Below are 21,235 nucleotides of genomic sequence, written 5' to 3'. Positions count from 1 at the left end.
TGTGGGTTCTTATTTAATTATTTTTATAGTTGTTTTGCATTTTTAATTATAATTTATTTATTTAGAAAGGATACTAATGTTTTTTATTGCTCCTATTACCTCATTTTGGCGTCGTTTCTGGGAGTGGAATGCTTTGCATGCATTGGTACGATGACAACTGCGAAACAAACAAACAAAAAAAAAACCATTTTAAATAAAAGTCTGCGAACTTTATTTTGTCCAAACTATCAGGGTGTGTGATTGCAAGCTGTCCTACTGTGGTGCTGGCCTCTTTGGATACATTCCATACGAAATGCAAACCTTTGATTCTGTATGCTGTGATCTAGTGACAAGCTCCAATATAGTGAGTGTATTTAGCACATATATAAATATAATTTGCACTCGTCAGCAGACTGGGGTAATCCTTCCACTTGCCACCCTCGCCCCCCTCCCCAGACCTCTTTCCCCACCTCAAGTCTGCTTTCTGTCTTCCCTCCCCTCCCTCCATTCCCACGGAGGAGAGTTTCAGTGCACCAGAGGTTACTAAGCCGTACTTGGGCTCCCACTCATGAGGTTTCAGAACTGGGGTCCTTCAGACACAATGAGCATGGTCATCTGAAAGACAGAGAGCCTGTTTTGTTAGGTGGGGGCCCAAAGGCTTCGGCCCTCAGACCGGCAAGCAGCGGGCTCCCTGGGATCAAGGGTAATTCAATCGCTGGTCCCCCAGAGTCAGTCTTCAGCTCTGAGAGAGGGAGTCTAGAAGGGTGATCTCTTGTCTCCCCCGATTCAGAAAAAAATATGGCACCGTCCCAGGTGAGACCACACAGGTGGGCCTCTCTCTCTCTCTCTCTCTCTCTCTCTCTTGCTTGGGAGAGATGAAAAGGGGAAGGACAGCAAGGAGAATAGTGGAGGACAGAGGGAGCCAGTTAAGGATTCCCTTAGAGATCTGATCATAGCAGCCGTCCAGAGAGTCCTCTACATACAACAGCCTGCAGGTGCAAAGATGTGTTAGATAGCTAGGTCCTTGGGTTTGAAACATGGACTTCCTCAAGGTTAGGTGGTCAGTCTGAGATTGCCAGAGAGAACGAACTGGTAGAATAGAAGACCCAGACTATAATGTACGGAATTCCCCGCCCCACCCCACCCCCCAAATCTTGTTCAGAACCTTTGTGGTTGGGATACCAGTCATTGACAAGAACTTGGGGAGCAGGATTATATCCTGCTTTCTCCCCCAACATCCCTCCTTTGCCTGCAGACAGGGAGGGCCTGCTGTGGACTTAGAGGGCTCTGACTCCAGTTTCACTAGCTAAGTGAGCAATGGCAAGGAGGCCTTGAGGAAATGGGCCCTGGAATAAGTCCGGAACCCTGGCATGCTGACCCTCCTCTTTCCTCCTTCTTCTCCTAACTCAGTCCTCCTCCTTCTTGGCTCTTGACATCACTGCCTTTGCCTGGTGGGTAGCTCCACCCTCCACAGGAGGAGGCCCCATGGGTTTGCATAGTTCTGGCATGGAGAGAGAAAATAAAGAGCTGGGGTTGCCACACCACCTACCTACCTGTGTGGCTAGACTGCGTGTGGCCCTTTAGCTCTATCCCTGTGACGGGTGTCTTGCTCGCCGCTGCCCAGCTTCTCTTCTGCCTTCACCCTGGAGCCTCGCTTTTCTTGGAGATGGCCTGTGGAGTCACCCACCATGCTGGTGGAGCACAATTACCACACTGCCAGGCCTGGCAGACACTGCCCCCTGCAGAGCTCCGTGTGGGCATGCTGTGCTGTTGTGTGGGGCCAGAGGAGGACAGGCCCTGTGCTCTGGCTGGTAATGCCCCACTCCTGAGCCTCCCCACCCTGTGGGATGAGCTTTATTCCCCTCAGCTGTGTCAAGGGCCACACCAGGCTCTCCACAGGGCTGCTTGTTGGCCCTGGTTAGTGAAAGGATTATCCTCAGTGTTGATTGTCCTTTTTTTGTAATCCTCCTGCCGTTCTGTTCTGTTGTGTGCTGTGCAACATTTTGCTACATAGACTATTTTATAGCAGAAAGCTAGAAAAATATTTATTATGACTACTAAAGCAATAGTGTATCAATGAATGGGCGGAGACATTAGGAATTGTGTAAATGCTTAGATTCACTTTGGGTGGATTTTTTTGTACTTTATTTATAACTAATAAAAATGAACTGCATTGCTAACTACACCTTAGGCGTGCAGAGTGTTTGTTTCTGTGCCTGCCTGAGGCAGGAGGAAGAGGTTTCCGAAGAACTTCAGTTGGCCAATGTGTTTCCCCAAAGGCTCATGGGTTGCTTGGTCCCCAGCTAGGTGCTCCTGAGAAGGAGACCTTTATGAGGTGGGGCCTAAAGGGAGCATGTTAGTTACTGTGGTTGGGCCCCCAGTGGTGTACTGGGGACTTAACTTCCTCCCTTCTGTTTGCAAGCCACCATGTGGTAACCGCCACAGTCACTCTCTCCTGCCATAGTTTTCGGCTCCCCATCCTGGGCCCAAAGCAGCAGGCTGACAGTTGTGGACCGAGATGCCCAAGTCTGTGAGCTTAAATAAATAAACTTTCCTTCTTAAATGTTGTTTACCCCAGGCGCTCAACACTGCAAAAGAAAGTTGGCCACCCTACCTTTTCTGTCTCTCAATAGACTTTCCTGTCACCAAGTCATCAAACTGGCCTGCCTTCCAAACTTCACTGATTTTCGAGGGCGCCAGTCCCAAATTTGATCAACTTTCGAACATAGTCTGTTGTGTGTTTGAGTTGGATGCTGTTTCCTTGTTCTGCAGCAAAATGTACCTTGATTTACACACCTGGGGCGGGTTTTTACCCCATCATAAGAGCCCAAAGTCATGGGCCAGGGGATATTTTCAAAAATGTGTGGTCTCAGAGAATTGAAAAAAAAAAATCACTTTATTTCATAAGCTACAAACAGACCAAAGTAACCAACTTAAGAAAAGAAAAAGCAATAGACATTTTTTAAAGAGTGGTTTTCGGCTCATAGGAAAAAGATGCAGGTAAACCGTAGAGAATGTCTGTGAAGCCTGCGGCCTTCACCATCCTCTGGTGTTAGTTAACATTGTTCATTAGTGCGCTACACGAGCCAGCGTTGACACACTGCCATTAAAGTCCGTAAGTTACATTATGTTAACGAGCCATTTAAGCAGCTCCTGCATTTCTTTTCTTGGAATCCATGAGCCAGGCATCTTAGCCCTCGCCTTGCCACCAACCAGGTGCCATGTCTGCTCTGTGAACATGGGCAAACCATGGTCTCTCTTTGGTCTTGTCAGGGGCTCCGCAACTAGGTCTAACTCTTTAGCTCAGGTCTCCACAGACATGGCTCCTTCTAGCTCCTGTTTCTACTTCAGACGCTGCAGGGCTAGGGCGTGGTTGTGGGGGTGGGTGGGTGGGTGGGAGGAGGGAGCAGTTTCCCTCCTGGACGTGGCACCCACACCCACCCAGGCAGCCTTCCTGGGCTTTCCTCCTGCTTTGCCAATGCCCTGCCAGGAGGAAGGTGGTTTCTCAGGAAGCACATGGGTGGATTCCCTCCAGGCTCCATGAACTTGAGCCACGGTAAAGGTGCTCAGAATTAACTAAGGAGGAGCAGAGCCTGTCCTCACCCCTGGGCCTCCTGGGGTCCTCCAGGACAGGCCTGCAGCAGTGTACCCTGCCTGCCTGCAGCTTTTGCCGCCCCAGGAACCCTTTGCATCTCAAAGCTTTCTCTTGCCAAGTACTTTCTTGTCTCAGACCCAGCAAACAGGTCTCCACCCACACATGCATGGCACTGAATGGCTTTCTTGGCGGGCCAGTTCTCCTTATGCCCTAACCTACCACAGACACCATTTTTTCCCATTTCCTCACGGTGGAGGGAGTTCTGCCCTTGCTGTGGGCTTTCGTGCTACGTGGTAGCTACCTGATTAAAAGTTACTTAAACTCTCTACGCTTCACTTTCTCCATCGATTAAAATTGGAGTAATTAATGTTGTCTGCTTCGTTGCCTTTATTTTATACTTTTAAACTTTTTAGCATGTTGAAAACAATCATATCAAATAAGCACACACAAAAGCGGCATAGGTGACATAAAATGCTCTCTGTGTGTGTACGTGTGTGTGTGTGTTTGTGTCCACGTGTGTGTGTGTGTGTGTGTTGCATATATGAGTCTGCTGTGTCTACTACTGCTGATGCTGGTTTTTTTTTTTTTTTTTTTTTGGAACAGCATAGCTTTGACAACCACAAACTTTTCAGTTTGGTTATGGAATTATAGTCTAAAAACCAGGGTGAATGCTTTCAGCTACATCCTTATCTCTTGACTTCCAAGTCAAATCTAAATGAAGAGTCATATTATCGGGTCTCTGGGTTCCCGCGGGGTGTTCAGCTTAAATCCACTGCTTGTGTGTTACTCTACAGCTGGCCATTGCAAGTTATTAAAGTGCCATTGGATTCAGTATGCCCATACAAGGATTGTCACATCCACGATCCACATGCATGTTGCCTTCATTAGAAGACAGATATTGGTCAAAATCTTAAAGCTTTAACTTGAAGCTGAAGGAAACTTCATGTTAGATTTCCTACTTTTTGGCATTTAAATACAGTTGTGGTGCCGCGTTAATCCAGAAAGCCCTCCAGTCAGTATAGTTGTATCTTCCTGAAGGATCAAGGCTCGTTACGGTGTTTTAGTGACTGTAGGATAATAGAACACTTGGAAGACGTCACTGAGTTTTGCTTACTTATTTTATTATTATTAATTTATTGCTGAATTTGTTTTCACTGGAAAAGAAAACTATCCGAAACAGTGAAAATCACACATACACTTTTTAAAGATCAAATCATAGATGACTAGAAGTAACTGACGCCGTTTTTACAGTTTTAACATGGACGTTGTAACGGCCCGGTAAGTGGAGCAATTCACCCACTATATTCTGCAAACACATGAATGCCAGAAAAGACTATGGAAACAGCTACAACTGGGAGTCTCCCGAGTGAGCCATGTAAACCTGAGGAGCAGCAGAGCAGTCATCGCATGCCAGTTCTGACAGCAGATAAACTTCAGAAGGCTGCTGCCGAGCATGCGAGCATGCGAGAGCCAGGGCCAGTGATGCCCCACCTCCTCCCAACCCCTTCAGCATCCCTTGCATCTGGGAAGAGGGAGTATACAGATGCTGTGTGACAGCTACACCAGAGTCAAAGGGACAAAGCACCAAGACTCCGGTCAGAGGATGGAAGTTTGTGCCTTTTGCCATAAACTTAGTTAAATGTCCCCATAGATATGCCTGAGACTGGGTGTCTTATGTCCAGACTGGCCTTACACTTTCCATGTACCTCAGGATGACTTTGAACTTCTGTCCCCCTGCCTCCATCTCCTGAATGCTGAGATTACAGGTGAGCACCACCATAGTTCTTATGCATTGCTGGGGATCAAGCCTGGGGCTTTTGTGAAAGCCTGATAAGCCCTCTGCCGGCTGAGCCACATCCTTAAGCCCTGGCTTTAAGCACCATGACATGGTTAGCCTTTTTCTCCAATGACTTTAGTTTTCCTGGAACAAAATAGTTGAAGCTGGAGGAATTTGGTGAGATTTTGTAAGATGTGTACTAATAAAACCAGGGTTAATTAACTGTCCAGTCCACTGCAGTTTAGGGCCTTGGTTAAAAATAAGAAGGAGTAGGGGGAAGCATGCTTAAAGACAAGTTTTAAAAAATACTGTTATCCCAAGGATCTAGATTCAAAGTAGTAGTTTAAAAAAATATTTCTTCAGTTTTGTGTTCCAGTCTGTATGCAGATATCCACTAAGAGACACACTACATTCAGTGTTAAAAACACCTCTTGTACAGTTATTTCAGTACATGACTCATTTAGTTATGAGTCAAGTTAGAATGGGCCAACAGAGTCAAAACAATCAGGTTTGATAGAAAGATTCACAGGAAACTGAGGAAAGATTACTGGGCATGTGTCCCCAAATGTCATTGTTTCCAGGAGGCTTCGCCTTTGAGTGTTAGTGAGGGAGCTCATCTGACACAGTTTACTTGGAGATGATGTGTCTACTATGTTCATTGCTCACACAAGTTAGAAGCACACAAATTGTTAAAATTTGTCACAAGTTACAATTGTTACAATGCTGTAACACTCTGCTTTCGCTCTGAGAAAGGTAGCCGTGAAGGTTTTGTAGGGCTTTTATACTCTTGTCTTCAGTGAGTAGCGATAAATCTTCACAGCAGTCCTGCCTCTCGAGAAGAAAGCCCCTGTCCATCTCTGGAGCCCTGAAATTGATGCCCAGAAGGATTGACGTCGTCCACAGGGAGTGGGGTTCTAGACTGTACCAAGCCATCTCTACACAAGCTGCTGGGGTGTTACAGTCTTGGAAGGACACAGACTGAGAGAAAAGTATTTTGGTAAACTGCTTAAGGGGCTACCATTAGCATCTCTAGTCCATGATGGTCCATGCATCTCAAGTTTATACAAATAATTAACTGGCCGTCTTGTGTTATCCGGTAAATATCCCACTGGAGAAATGATGCATTTTCATTCTTTAAGGACCCTGAATTGTCTTCTTGCACCCTGTCTTAGTCAGATTTGTATTTCTGCACAAAACATCATGACCAAGAAGCAAGTTGGGGAGGGAAGGGTTTATTCAGCTTACACTTCCACATTGCTGTTCATCACCATAGGAAGTCAGGACTGGAACTCACACAGGAGAGGAACCTAGACACAGGAGTTGATGCAGAGGCATGGAGGATTACTGCTTACTGGCTTGCTTTCTCTGGCTTGCTCAGTTTGCTCTCATAGGACTACCAGCCCAGGGATGGCACCTCACAAGGGGCCCTACCCCCTTGAGCACTAATTGAGAAAATGCCTTACAGCTGGATCTCATGGAGGCATTTCCTCAAGGGAGGTTCCTTTCTCTGTGATAACTGCAGCTTGTGTCAAGTTGGCACACAAACCCAATTAGTACACTGTCTATCCCCAAGTTCAACAGGAGGGACTTCTGTTCCATCAGTGGGTAGGACGCTAGGATTTGGGCAGCTGTTGTTGTTTCTGGATAAATATCAGTTGAAAGTGTAGAACCTTAAGAATTGGGGTCCCAGGACCATGTCAGGGGTGTTTTAGAGACCCTTCATGATAAATAGGGCAGGTTTACTATAGAGGAGTAGGTATATTATTCTCCACTGTCCCCTTCTATGGTTTTCTTGGAAAAACTGGGAAACGGCACTTCATAAGGAAACTACTTTAGATTGGCTAGAACTTGGCTCAGTACGCTTACTTGGATGCTTAGAATAAAGATGTTCCACGTCCTCAGAGAAAGAAGCCCTTCCAGGTTCTTCAGCCCACAGAGCTCTGCTCTCAATCCCAGTCTCAGGCATGTTACCACACTGGTGGCAGCTCTGTTTCCTGTCAGCATCCAAAACCTTCATGTTTTGCTTTGAGCTTGAGAGTTGGGCATCAACAGAGCTGATGAACCTTGGCTTTCAGTGAAAGTACTTGGCAGTATCCTAGCTGGGCATGAATTCTGCCCTCTTGTTGAAACCACAGTTTCACAGTTCTAGTACCTGGACTTGTCTCAAAGACCTGGCCTCAGGGTTCAGGTTCCCCCTACCCCCATCCTCCTTTGTCAGTTGCCTGCTCTGCTGCCTGACTCTGGGGCAGTGTTCTGAAGGTGGGAGGAAAGTTTGAGTTTTTCTGAGGAGGCGTGTCTGTTTTTCTCTCTGCAGGCCTGTCCACACCTCTTTGCTCAGCTGGTGCATTCTGATGTCCACTGCCTCAGAATGAAAGTCAGATAGGCACCGCCCTGAAGGTTTCCCTGGAGAGCCATCCTCTGTCAGATCCAGGGAGCGCTAACTCAGCCACTTCAGTTCTACCACAGACACTTAATAGTGCTTTGTTACAAAATCATCTTCCAAGAAATCAAAGTGATTTCTTTGCTAGAGTCTTCTAAAGTTCTCCCAAAACAATCTCACTAGGTGTGTGTGCATGCGTGTGTGCGTGTGTGCGTGTGTGCATGTGTGTGTGCGTGTGTGATTTTGACATTGTATGAGACACAAAAGTAAGAATTCATTTCCCTTCAGAGATGTGGGTGCCCATATTCTGACGTTTAGTGTGAAGATCAAGGAGATGTCTAAGAAGCATTTCATTGTGTAAAAACTTAGGCAGATTTCTCAAGCTCAGTATTTTTTCATGATGTTCCTGAAACAAACCAGTAGACAAAAAGCCATGTGTGGCATGTTTGGAGCCTGAGAAGGTTCTGGACAGAGTTTAAGTATCTTCTTCATTAGTGTATCGCCGTGTAGCTCATGTCCCGACAGTGCCGACTTCCTGCCACAGACAGGAGATGTGATAAGAACACGGAGCAGAGCTTATTGCTGTACACTGTGTCTGTCTCCAAACAGAGTAGGCTCTTGATCCGCAGTCGATACCAAGCCCTCTTCCTGTGCTATCAGGTGAACAGCGCTGCTTTGTAAATTCCTGTGATGGGTCTCGCTCCTCCTTTCTCTTCGGAGACCTCAAGGAAAGAGGAGATTTTTATCTTGGAGAGAGAGAGAGTAGGATTTCTCTGTAAATTCTTTTAGGAGAATTTTCAGGGTTCTTATATGTTTCCAGCCCTTCTAGCATTTCCTGCCATTTGGCTGCTCTTCCCCTTTCAGGGTGCTGACATCTGACTGTTTCTATCTCCACCATATTAAAGGAAGAGCCGACTTCTACTGGCCGGCCACTGCCCTTCCCTATGGGTTGCTGAGCCCTCAACTAGTTTATGATTGGGTCCCTAGAGTCCTCCCCTCCATGCTGAGGCCACAGGTGGAGAAGGACAACAAGGCCTCTGGAATGAAAGCATAGGAAGGTTGGGCTCTGTCCTACTTTGTTATCACCAGGCTCTTGCCTGTTGCACCTATTGCTGTCCCCTGTCCTGAGAAAGAGGACACCCCCAGGGAGGGGCATGGCTTTACATCTCACTCTGCCTGCTTTGCCATTCAATAAACTCCTTCCCCGAGCAATACAGAAAGCAGGGTCCCTGGGACAAGGTCGGACAAGCAAGGGCCCAGGATGCAAAAGTTAGAGGAACCCAGGCTCTCAGCACCAGCAAATGCAAATGCAAGCCTGGAACCTGAAAACGGGCTCCTCGCCTTACATTTCCCATCTGGACATAGTGCCAACCTCACCATAGTCCTGGTCTCCATGGAGAGATGTCCTCTGTCCGCAGCCCTGGCTCCCCCCACCCCCATAGAACTTTATACCCAAGGGTCCTAGCCCTGAGCCCAAGAGGAAGAGAAGCAGTTTCTTTTAGGAGAAAGCTCCCTTCTCACCGCATCTTTCCCTGCTGCTAGGAGGTCCCCGGATCTTTGCTGGTCCTGCTCTGTGACTAGCAGACACGCCTGCATGTCATCTCTTCTCTGGCCATGTTCTTGTCTTGAGATCACAGTGAAGTGAGCAAAAGATCGAGTCTCCCCCTTCCAGCTGCTCATTTCCTCCCCAAAGCCTCTGGAGAATGAGAGCTCACACAGATAGCAATCTCTCTCTCTCTCTCTCTCTCTCTCTCTCTCTCTCTCTCTTTTTCACAAGGGTGGCTGGTTGAGCTCCATCTTTCCTCAACAATTTAGGGACAAGTATGCCTTCAAGACTATTTGCAGAGAATTATAGTTACATTGCCTTCGACTAACTCCTAACAACGTATTTCCAAATAGATATCCCTGGAGGTCTACTTTAAAGAAAAGGTAAAAAGTCTCTGCTATTAGCACAATCTATTTACATAGAAACGGCTGCACAAAGTCCTGAGAACACTCGCGCTCTTAAGTAGGTTCAGCAAAAGCCTTCCAGTTGATTTTCTCAGTCCGTGGTCTAAAGAGCTCTTTTCATGCAAGCTGTTGATGAAAGCAAACTCAGTTTAGTCCAGATGTACTTTCTCAGCTCTGACTACGTGCAATCCAAAACAGAATTGTGGGTACCCAAGGCTGGGTTGGCACTAGGCATCTAATACTCTCTGCACTGTGAATGGAGCTCTCCACCATACCAGGCATGGACAGGACTTGCAGCAACAGAGGACATGGGAAAGAAACCTGGGATGAGAGGGATGCAGGAGGAGCCCCACGTGACCTGTGGGAAGAGACCCTCTCTGGTCCTCGTTTCTCCTGGCAACAGAATGGTCCAGGTGGTGTGAGAAGGCTGTTCGTCCAGAGTTGGGTACCTTCTGGCTTCAGGAAGTTTGTCTGAAGGCTGAGTAGATGTGTCTCTGGTTTCTCATTAATACCAAGTCTGGTGTTTTCTGTTTTTATTAAAACTGTGTATTTATTTATGTTTCTGTATCCATGACTTTAAGAGGCGAGTTTTGGCTTATTTTTGTTTTCGTTTTTATTTCTGACACAGGGTCTTACCACATGTTGCCCTGAGTTCACACTAGTAATCCTCCTGCTTTGGTCTCCTGAGTTCTGAAGTCACTGGAAAAATATTACCATGCTTAGTGGTCCTGACCTAGAGTTACCTAATGTCAATAATGCGTGAGGTAAAATGTTATAATCACATAGGAGGTGTGTGTGTGTGAGTGTGTGTGTGTGTGTGTGTGTGTACTTGTATGGGTCAGCATCCCTCATGTGAAATGCTGGAGGCCAGAAGTACTTCAGATTTTCTGTTATATCTACATATATATATATATATATACATATATGTATATATTTTATATATATATATATAAAATGAGATACCTCAAGGATGGGACCCAAGCACACACATTTATGCACACTCATTTATGTCTCATATGCACCTTACCCACAGAGCCTAAAGGTAACCTTATGCCATATTTTTAGTGCACCTGTGTTTTGACAGTGACCATTCACATGAAGTTGGCTGTGGAATTTTCCACCTGTGGTATCCTATTAGTATTCAAAAACTTTCAGAGTTTGCACTATTTTGTATTTCAAATGTTCTAATTAGGGCGATGCTTAATCTGCATTTATTCATTGTTCATCTACAACCAGAATATGGAAGTTGGAGATAACTCTATTTAAATTTGAAGATTAAAACTCATTTGCTCTGAAAACGTTGGTCGAAGGATCATAGAATAAGAAATACTTCATCTCCTGGCCGAGGAGACAATGAACATCCAAGGCACTCGAGGTGAAGGGGAACACTGAGATGAAGCCAACTGAAAAAAGAAATGAGCAACTGGGGGAGTCAAGGAGCCAGCGTGAAGAAGCATCTTTAGGACACGGGGCACTAGAAGTTTCCCCAGGGAGGTGAGGTCAGAGGACCTACCGGCAGGTGGGCTGATTCAGTCCAACGAATCGTTAGACTTCTGAATTTCCCCACAGCGCTCCCTGATGGGCCTTCCTGACATCTCCTGCACCCTACTTCTGACAAGGATTTATCTGCTCTGTGAAGAACTTGGTGGATCACCATGGACCAGGGACAGTGACCTCAGAGATGATAGAAGCCAGAGCTGCCTGTGTGTGTGTGTGTGTGTGTGTGTGTGTGTGTGTGTGTGTGTGTTCTTTAGACAGGGTCTGACTGTGTAGTCCTGGCTGGCCTGGAAGGCTCCAAACTTACAGAGGTTAATTTTCCTCTGACTCTGCCCCCACCCCGAGTGCTGGGAATAACTGAGGGCATCCCCCACTCACACCTCATGGAATGTGCAAGTCCCCGGTCTGTACTCTCAGACTCTGATGTCAACTCTTTACTCCTCGGAGCTTGTCCTATCTCTTGACTGGGTATAGGGACCACTGATCAGAAGAAAAGATGAGATCCTAGGAAATACCTGTGTAGCCTACAAGGCCACATAGTACTGGTGCCCTTCAGTGGACTGAAGATATGGCTTTGGGGACAGAGATGGGGACAATTCTGAAAGAGCCAGGGTAGAGGATTAAAGCATTCAGCTCTTAGATGTTAATTGGTAAAAGGCCCCAGAGGAAAACCTAGTTTGTGAGCAAAAGCCAGAAACCATGCTAGGCTGGAATGTCTCTTCATCAATTTGAGTTAAAGTGGCCCTATACACTTCAATTACATCTTTTCCCTACTTTATTTTTCTTAACTACAACTCTTATCTGACATACAATAGCTTATTTACATATTTTAATTAATAGACCTTAAGAACCAGAAGGGATGGGTTTTTAAATGCTCACTACTCTTTCCCCAGAATTGTCATGGTAGTTTGGATGACAATGGCTTCCATAGGCTCATATATTTCAGTGCTTGGTTCCCAGTTAGTGGAACTGTTTGGGAAGGATTAGGATATGTGACCGTGTTAGAGGAGTACCAGTGTATGTGTGTGTATATGGGGGGGTGGGGAGTGGGCTTTGAGACTTCAAAAACCCACACCATTCCCAATTAGTCATTTCTCTATTTTATGGACATTGTCTCAAGCCCTTCCCATGCCATACCTTCCTGCCTGCTGCCATGCTCCCCACCATGATGGTCAAGAACCCACCCCTGAAACTATAAGCCTAGTGAACTCTTTTTTCTATAGGTTGCCTTTTGTCATTGTGTCTTAGCCCAGTGACAGAAATGTAACTAACAAAAGTCACTAAGATATCTTTGAAGATACCCAATAAATGAATAATTCTAGACTGAAGCAGGACTTCTAGGGTTCACCTTTTCCAACCCCAGCAATATACAGGAGTTCCCTGAGACAAAGTGTTTAACATGGGATTCCCCTGAACAATCTTTTCTTTCATACACTCCATAGGAAAGCTCACTGAAACTACCAGCGGATACATAATATGCATATCCCAAGTACAATTTTGATCTGATTGAATGAACTTAGGAATTCCATGAATGGAGAGATATGTTGCAAGAAGATTAGACAGTAGGCTTTTGGAGAGATAACCCAGACTGCCTAGGAAGGGTTCGTGGTGAATGGCTGAAGGATCAAGGATAACTTGTTCTTGAAAGAATTCTAGCTAGAAGTGATGAAATTGGGCATCCTCAAGACCTTGAGCTAAGTACAAGTCTCAGAAGACAGGCTATTCTAAGTATTGAAATTAATTCACACACACACACACACACACACACACACACATACAAATTTACCTTTTTTTTTTTTTTTAAAAAAAAGATTTATTTATTATTATATCTAAGTACACTGCAGCTGTCTTCAGACACACCAGAAGAGGGCATTAGATCTTATTATGGATGTTTGTGAGTCACCATGTGGTTGCTGGGATTTGAACTCAGGACCTTTGGAAGAGCAGTTAGTGCATTTAACTGCTGAGCCATCTCTCCAGCCCATACATTTACCCTTTCAACAGCACATTCAACCACCTCTCCATCTATTCATAATCTACCCATCCATCCACCCACCTACTCACAATCCCTTCTATCCATCCATCCGTCCATCCATCCATCATCCATCTATCCATCTATCCATCTAGCCATTCATCCATCCTTCTTTCCCTCTCCTCCATCTACCATCCACTTATTCACATGCACAAACATTTATTCACTCACATATCCTTCCTTCCTTCCATATACTATTCTTCCAATAACAAATATGTACAAATATGTACCCTGGGATTTGTGATAAGTTCTAGGATTATAAAGATGAATTAAACCGATCCTTCTTGAAGGCTCTTGGTCCAGGTCGAGGGTCAACCTCCCTACAACATACCATTCTTGGATGTGGGCACAACATGAGGCTTCCCAGATCTATCTTGAGGGAGGGATAACGGAAAGATATCCTGGCAGTGAATAAAGACCTTGAACTGAGACACCTTAAATGTAAAACACCAGGTCTGGTGAAATGGATGGGTGGATGGGTAGATGGGTAGCAAGAAAACTTCTAGCAGAGAGGAGAGTGTAGAAAAGGCAAAGGCAGGATGACAGATGGTGAGACGTCACTGGAGAGCAACACTCTGGGCTTGGAGCTGTAACTGACTTTCCCAAGTTAGAGTTGGTCCACGTCTCAGGAACCTGGAGAATGGGTGGGTGGGATTGGTAGGAGGGGCCTTGTGGATAAAAGCATGCCCAAATCAACAGAAGAATCAATAGTTTAATCGAGAGAGTTTGGTAATAGTGTTCATGGATCCGGACAGGTCTTCTAAGGAACGTAAAGCAAGCAGGGCAGATTGAAGATGGCAAGAAACTAGGCTATGTGTGGTACATAGTGGAGCCAGGCTTGCCCTATCCCAAGAGCAGCAAGCCAACATTTATACCAGAATGGAAGCATGAGATCCCTTCTGCCCTAGAGATAGCAGATGCCACATTTCACAGTGACACCACCACTGACACCAGCACTTGTCAGAGGGATGTGGCAGAGAGGGATGTGGTGTGGACTCTGAGCTGAGGATCTTCTCCACAGTGTGATAGGGGAGGAGGGGCTGAGAGAAGAAAGCAGCAGGACAGACAGAGAGACAAACAGACAGAAAGATAGGGGTGGAGGGAACCAAGATGTCAGGATCTGAGAGCTTCCACTCTCTTGGTCTCTGTAAAGTGGTGGAAAAAAATTATCTACTTTTCACAGGGTCAAGGTCCCCCAACACTTCTTTTTCTGCATTTGACCCTAGATTTGTTGGAAATGGGAAAAAAACATACATGTCTTAGCACATAGGTGCTCAGATGAGTTCTCTGAGGGGTGTGGTTCGTAATAATTTAATTAGCCCAGCTTTTTTTGGAAAAAAAAGTGTTAATTAGTTTTTGCTTAAAATATACCGTCTTGATAACCTCTCCTTCTTCACTTGTCTCCCTTGAGTGAAGCCCCAATTTTCCATCCACACCCTGCAGCAAGTCCCAACCTGGGCACCACTGTTATTATAAGGAAATAAAATAAAAAAAAAAGTTTATACAGTCATGGATTATGACATGTGATGAATATAATTCTTGTATACCCAAGAGATGGAGAAGGTAGAGACCAGGATTCCACAAACAGTCACTCGCAAGGAGCAGCCTCTGATGGATAGGAGACCCCATGTCCGCTGCTCTGGTCCCCACCCCTAGAGAGCTGGGGAGATGATGTTGAACGCAAGATGGAGGGTATGAGGTGTGGCCGGGGCATCTCAGACAGACGGGAAGAGCTCTCGCCAGGTGAGTCCATCACCCCGGGACTTGTCTAGCCACCTGCCGCAGGAGAAGATGGTGGCCACTCCAGTGCTAGTGTTGGTGACCTCTACTCTCTCCACCAGCCAGCCTGAGTAGTAGCCGCTGCTGTCGTGTTCCAGACGAACCTTGCGCAGCTCTCCCAACTCTAAAGTCTCCAGGAAGAAGCGGTCTGTACTGCCCCTCTCGAAGAGGTTGCGCATTTTCTGTTTCAGCTCGCGCTTGCCAGTGTCCCCATTAGCGCCAAAGATGGTCACAAAGACGTTGGCATCAGTGCCCGCCCCTGGTTCGTAGCCTGTCGTCACGATGACCTCGTACTTGACTGGCACCAGGCTCTGGATCTTACTGGCGAAGCTCTCTGTCGTTTTCGTAACCTCGAATACCTTGAAGTACTTCCTCTTCCTCTTGAGGGGGATGAGGCAGTCACAGTTAAAGAAGTACCTGATAGAGGGATAAAGAGCAGACAGGAGTCAGCTTTGGAGATACGAGCAGTGGTGCTCATTCCGCCCAAGATACTGAGGTCGTATGCCCCAATCTTCCAGTTGTTCCTTGTTTCTTGTAATTCCTTTCCATTTCTTCATACTCCACTTGAAATCCGTAACTCAAACCTATTGGTCCTATCTTTCAAAAGCATCTAGAAACGGGCCTGTCTGTTTCTCCACCCCTAGTATCTACCCGTGTGCTCCGCTCTAGTTCAAATCACCATCCTCTTCTACCCGGAAAATATCAGGGACCAGCTAATTGGCCTCTGCGCCTCTTGCTTCCTAGGTTTGGCATAAACAATTGCTATGGTTTCTTCCCAGTCCAAATTGATAGTTTCCTATCTACGGGAGGCCAGCCCAAGATGGGAGCCCATTTTCATTCCATCATGGAAGGGTTGAGGGATGTGTGAAGTCCCACCTCGTTTGAGCCTTGTTAGGCAGTTAACCATTGCTGGGGCGGGGGGAAGGGAGCTCAATGCTAATAAGGCCTTATTCATCCTTGGGAATTTATAGGCAGTTAATGGTTCGGAAGGGGGAGGGCTTCATGAAGCCCTGCCCCTCTCCGAAAATAGGCGATACATTCCTGGAGGAGAAACATTGTCTCCAGTTATTTAGTGGCTTATAACTTTCTTATGCTCCACTAAGTAAACCCTATTAAACTCACTGGCTCACTAGTCTAGACGAGGATGGAATTATTTCTTTGTTCCGCTGTTGTTTTCCTATCTGGGGTGAATGGCTGTTTGCTCCTCAGAACAAGTTCCCACAACACTAATAATTTAGCAGATTTTGAAATAAGCAGTCCTGGTGCTAATGACTTCAGGAATGCAGCGCTGGAAAAGGGCGCCCAGAGGTGAGTACACTGGGGATGGGCAGAGAGCAGCCATCTTAAGAAGCACTCTACAGAAGAAGGGGATGGAGGGGAACGGAGCCAACTTCAGAAGGTCCCTGCTGGGTCACCTGCTCAAGTCTAGAGCAAAGCCCTTCATTTGCACCCTGGGAACCCATAGCAAGTGTCACAGGACTAACTTGAAACATGATTGGCAGAAAACCTACATCAGAGAGAGGAAGAAACTATGACTTGAAATCACACAGGACTCTGCACAGCGGAAATTTAATTTGAGCCGGAGTCCCCATTGGACACCCAGAAAGAGGAGCAGCACTTGCCCTTCACCCTGTAGTAGCCTGCCCAAGCTTTTCTGTTGTGTCTACAGAAAAGCATCCTGAAGGAAGGATTTATGTTGGCATCCTACGGCTGTGAGAACACACACATGACAGGCCTGCACTCACAGCAAGCATCTAAGTGAGAGCCCTGTGGCAACACCAGCACTCATGCCCTAGGCACACCAGAACACACACAGAAGCAGGACCTATGTCTGTGACCTGCCCCTGAAATGACTAGTACCAATGCCCTTCCTCCATGAATACTCCAGAGAGTCTTCACCTAGGCAGAGTCAGCACCAGGTCCTGTAGGGGATTGATTGCACAGGTTGTTGTGGGCTTAGGAGTCTCCCTGCCTCAGTTTCCTGTGTGTGGTGTGTGTGTGTGTTTATGCACACACTAGCATATACATGTAGAGGCCATAGGTCAACCATAGATGCAATTTTTCAGGCGCTACCTACCTGAGTAGGGTCTCCTTTTTGAGTCAGGGTCTCTCAGAGCTAACACCAGATTGGCTGGCCTTCAGACCTGGGCGATCTGTCTGTCTGCTTTCCCAGCACTGGGATTGCAAGCATGTGGTACCATGCCAGGCTTTTCCTGGGAACTGAGCTCAGGGCCGTGTGCTTGCATGACAAGCACTTAGTGACAGCCATCTCCCAGCCCGACTTCCACCTTCTCTTTGGAGTCTACGTTCACTCGGAGCTGCCATATCTTCTCCCTTTGTCTTCTGCTCTACTGGCCTTTCTCTCTTGTGCTTTCTCTGTTGCTCTAATGCTAATTTCTGGCATTACTCTGCTTCTTCCCTCCCTCCCTCCCTGAAGTAACTAATATCTTAGGACACAACAATCTGTCTGCTTCTTATTTCCCTCAAATTAGTTACACAGAAGGGTGATCACTTTTATTTAACTACTATTGTGTTTTTGTAAGTCTATGTATTGTTTATAGTGGCTGATGAAAAGAGGAGTCTACTCTTGGGGCAAAGCTGGAGAGCAAGCACACAGACAAGGGGATCAGCCACACACTCAGGTCAGTGAGGACAAATGACATATTGATCCTTCCATAACTTACCACTGCCTGGAGAGTCAAAATACTGAGGCTGGATGAATATACATGATTAAAAGCCTCCAACTTACAACCTAATGCACTAAACCCAATGCAGAGACACAAGAAGTATTTTTTAAAAACATCAAACAATGCAATCCCTGAAAATAACAATTCCACCATAAAGGACTACAGTGCAAATGGGTGAGATGTAATCCTAGATAAGAATTAAACATGATTATGAGAATGTTGCACTAAACCAAAGAGGACGTGAAGAAATCTCAGAGTAATCACAGATAGAACACAAAGCAAACTACTGAATACAATAAAGAAGGTAACACAGTATCTATCACCAATAGAGGGAAATACTAGAAATCATAAAAAAGAATGGGAATGAAAAGATCAATAAGGGAGAAGCGCACTGGACAGCCTCCCAGAGAGGATAAATTAAGTGGAAGACAGATTACCAAGGCTAGAAGACAAAGTAGACAAATGGAAACATCCAGAGAATTACAAAGATAAAATATTAAGAAACCACAATGGAACACTCAAAGCCTATTAGATGCTGAGATGCCGTAAAAGGCGTAAACATAGAAGATGGAGAAGTTCAAACTAAAGGCATAGAAGTTATGTTCAGTAAGAGCACAGCAGGAAGCTCCTCAAGCTTAGGAAAAGTGATGACCAGCTAGACACACGAGACATCAAGAACCCCAGACACACGGGACCAGAAAAGAAACTCCCCACATCCAACTCTAAATCAAAGCTTAAGGCTTTGGAGATGGCGTTGAAAGCAGCAAAGATGAAGGACCAAGTGACACATGAAGGCCACTTCAGCGTAACAGCAGACTTCTCAACAGACACTCTAAGACCCAGAAGGGCGTGGAATAGCACAGTCAAGCTCCGAAAGACAGTAACTACTGACCCTGGTCACACTACTTGGCAAAAATCACTCTTCATAGTTTAAAGAGAAAGAAGAACTTTACATGATAGAATAAAAAAAAATTATGACCATTAAGCCAGAATTACAGAGGATAACTGAAGGAGTCTATCTACTTTGAGAAAGGAGTAACCACAAGCTCACAGGAAAGAATAAAGTGCACTAGAAGGGCAGGCACATAATCTAATAAGGAAGGGAACCTCCAAATACTACAAAATAACAAAACGCCAGTCAGTGCGAAGCTCTCAGCAATAACTGTCAATGTTATGATCCTGATCCTCTAATTAAAAGACACAGGCTAGTAGATTGGATTTAAAAATGGGGCCCATCTATTTATCTCCCATAAGAAACCCATTTCATGGGGGAAAAGTGAGCATAGCTTTAAAGATGGAGTGTAAGGGAATAGAAAGCAATGTTCCACACAAATGGAGTTAGACAGCAAGCAGGCAGAGTGATACCAATATCTAACAAAACAGGCATCAAAGCAAACTTAACTGCAAGAGATAAAGAGGGTCACACCATAGAGATGAAGGGACTGATCCACTAAGAGGGTATCGTAACTGTAAACTTTATGTACTGAGTATTGACATGTAACTTTATAAAACAAACACCAATGGATGTAAAGGCACAGATTTTACCCCTACACGTTAAGAGTGCCCGACTCTCACGGATAAACAGGTCATGTGACAAACGGAACCAAATGAACAAAGCACTCCAAAGGAACATTACAGCCAAGTGCCGTCATAGATCAAACGGACTTAACAGATGCCCTCAGACAATTCCACCCAAACACTGCAGAATACACTTTTCTCAGAAACCCATGTTGCCTCCTTCCCTAGAATAAATGACATTTGAGGACACTAAAGAAGATCTTTAACAATACAAGAAAATTCAAGTGATTTCTTATATCCTATCTCTCTCTCTTTTTTTTTAATTTTTGAGAATATAATTTAATTACAACACTTCTTGCTTTCCTTTGCTTTCTTCAAACCATACCATATATCCTGCCCGACTCTCCTCCATTATGTCTTATGCTATTGTAACAAATAAAGTCAACACCAGGGGAAACGATCGAGCAAGACTCATAGGGATTGAACAATACACCATTGAGTTATAAATGAATTAGTGAGGGAATCAAGAGGGTCATTTAAAAATTCTAGAATTAATGAAAATAAAACCACAACATACTAGAACTTGTGAAATGTGAACTAGAACCTGCAATGTGATGAAATCAATATTGGGATATCCATATCTATAAATACTTACATTCAAAAACATTAGAGAGGTATCAAATACAAAGCTTAAGGATATACATTAAGGCCTGGAAGAAACCAGAGTCAGCCAGACCCAAGTCAGTCAACCAAAAGGAGTAATAAGATTAAGGCAGAAATGAATGAAGACCAAAAGAATAACACAAGGAATCAGCAAAATAAGGAGTGGGTTCTTCAAAAAGATAAACAGGACTGATAAACCAGTAGCCAAACTAAACAATCAAAAGAGAAGACCCTAGTCTATAAAACTAGAAATCAAAAGGGAGACATTACAACAAGACCAATGCTATTCATATCATTAAGGCAGACTTTGAAAACATCTGTTTGAGTTTGTAAGATAGCTAGGTGGTAAGGGTGCTTGCTCATAAGCCTGACAACCTGAGTTTGGTAGTGTAAAAGGAGAGCCAACTTCCATAAGTTGTCCTTCAGCCTGTGTGTGTGTGTGGGGGGGTATGTGTATATGTGTAAAAACGAAACCACAGGACAGATACATTTCTAGACATGCCAGCATACTAATATTAGACCTAAGTGATATAAACAACTTAAATAGATGTATCACAGATGCTGAGATTGAAGCATAAATATGAAGGTCCCAAACCCAGACCCAGATGGACTCACTGATAAATTCCACCAGACACACACATCAAGAAGAACAAAGATGGATATTCCTCAATGTAGTCTGTAAGCCAGAAAGGAAAGGGATACCAGCAAACTGATTTTATGATGGTAGAACTACCTTGAAATTAAATAAGGATACACAGATAAGAACACACACATACACATGCATACACACACACACACACACACACACACACACACACACGCCAGTCTCCCTGATGAACATAGGCAAACTACTTGTAGACTGTATTCAATCATACATCAAAAAAAAAAAAATCATGCACCATGACACCTTGGGTTTGATTCTAGGGAGGCAAAGAGTTCAACATCAGAAATCAATACATGCAATATATCACTCCATAGATTCAAGGACAGAAAACACACCATCATCTCTATGATTGCAGAAAAGATTTTCTGACAAAATCCAGAATCCCTTTGTAATAAAATCCCAGAAGAAACTAAGACTAGAACAGTATAACAGGGATCATTTATGGCAAACTTATATTTAACGTTGCATTAAACAGGGGAAATCCAAGGCCTTCTCACTAAAATCAGGAATGAGATGAGAGTGCCTACTCCACATAGCTCTCAAGTCTTGGCTAGAGCACTCAGACGGGAGAAGGAAATCAAAGGAACACAGATACACATGAAGGGGAGAACTAAACTGCTCAGACTTGCAGATATGACATTGCACATTAACAACACTGAAGGTCCTGGTGGAACATTCTGAACCGATAAGCACTGTCAGCAAAGGAGAACAAAA

General features: G+C 44.9%; 1 protein-coding gene across 1 annotated transcript in view; it reads right to left on the bottom strand.

The window, feature by feature from the left end:
• Nucleotides 1-14,720: 14,720 nt before the first annotated feature.
• Nucleotides 14,721-21,235, bottom strand: part of Loxhd1 (lipoxygenase homology domains 1) — a 164,155-nt gene continuing 157,640 nt past the window's right edge. Inside the window, exon 40 of the mRNA XM_031366253.1 lies at nt 14,721-15,406. Coding sequence (XP_031222113.1) covers nt 14,926-15,406 — 481 coding nt within the window. The 3' untranslated portion in view covers nt 14,721-14,925. The remainder of the gene's footprint in view (nt 15,407-21,235) is intronic.

This window comes from Mastomys coucha, unplaced genomic scaffold (assembly GCF_008632895.1).
Source record: "Mastomys coucha isolate ucsf_1 unplaced genomic scaffold, UCSF_Mcou_1 pScaffold13, whole genome shotgun sequence".
NCBI classification, from domain to species: Eukaryota; Metazoa; Chordata; class Mammalia; order Rodentia; family Muridae; genus Mastomys; species Mastomys coucha.
Note: the sequence above shows the minus strand (reverse complement) of the source record. Positions and strands in the feature narration are given on the sequence as shown.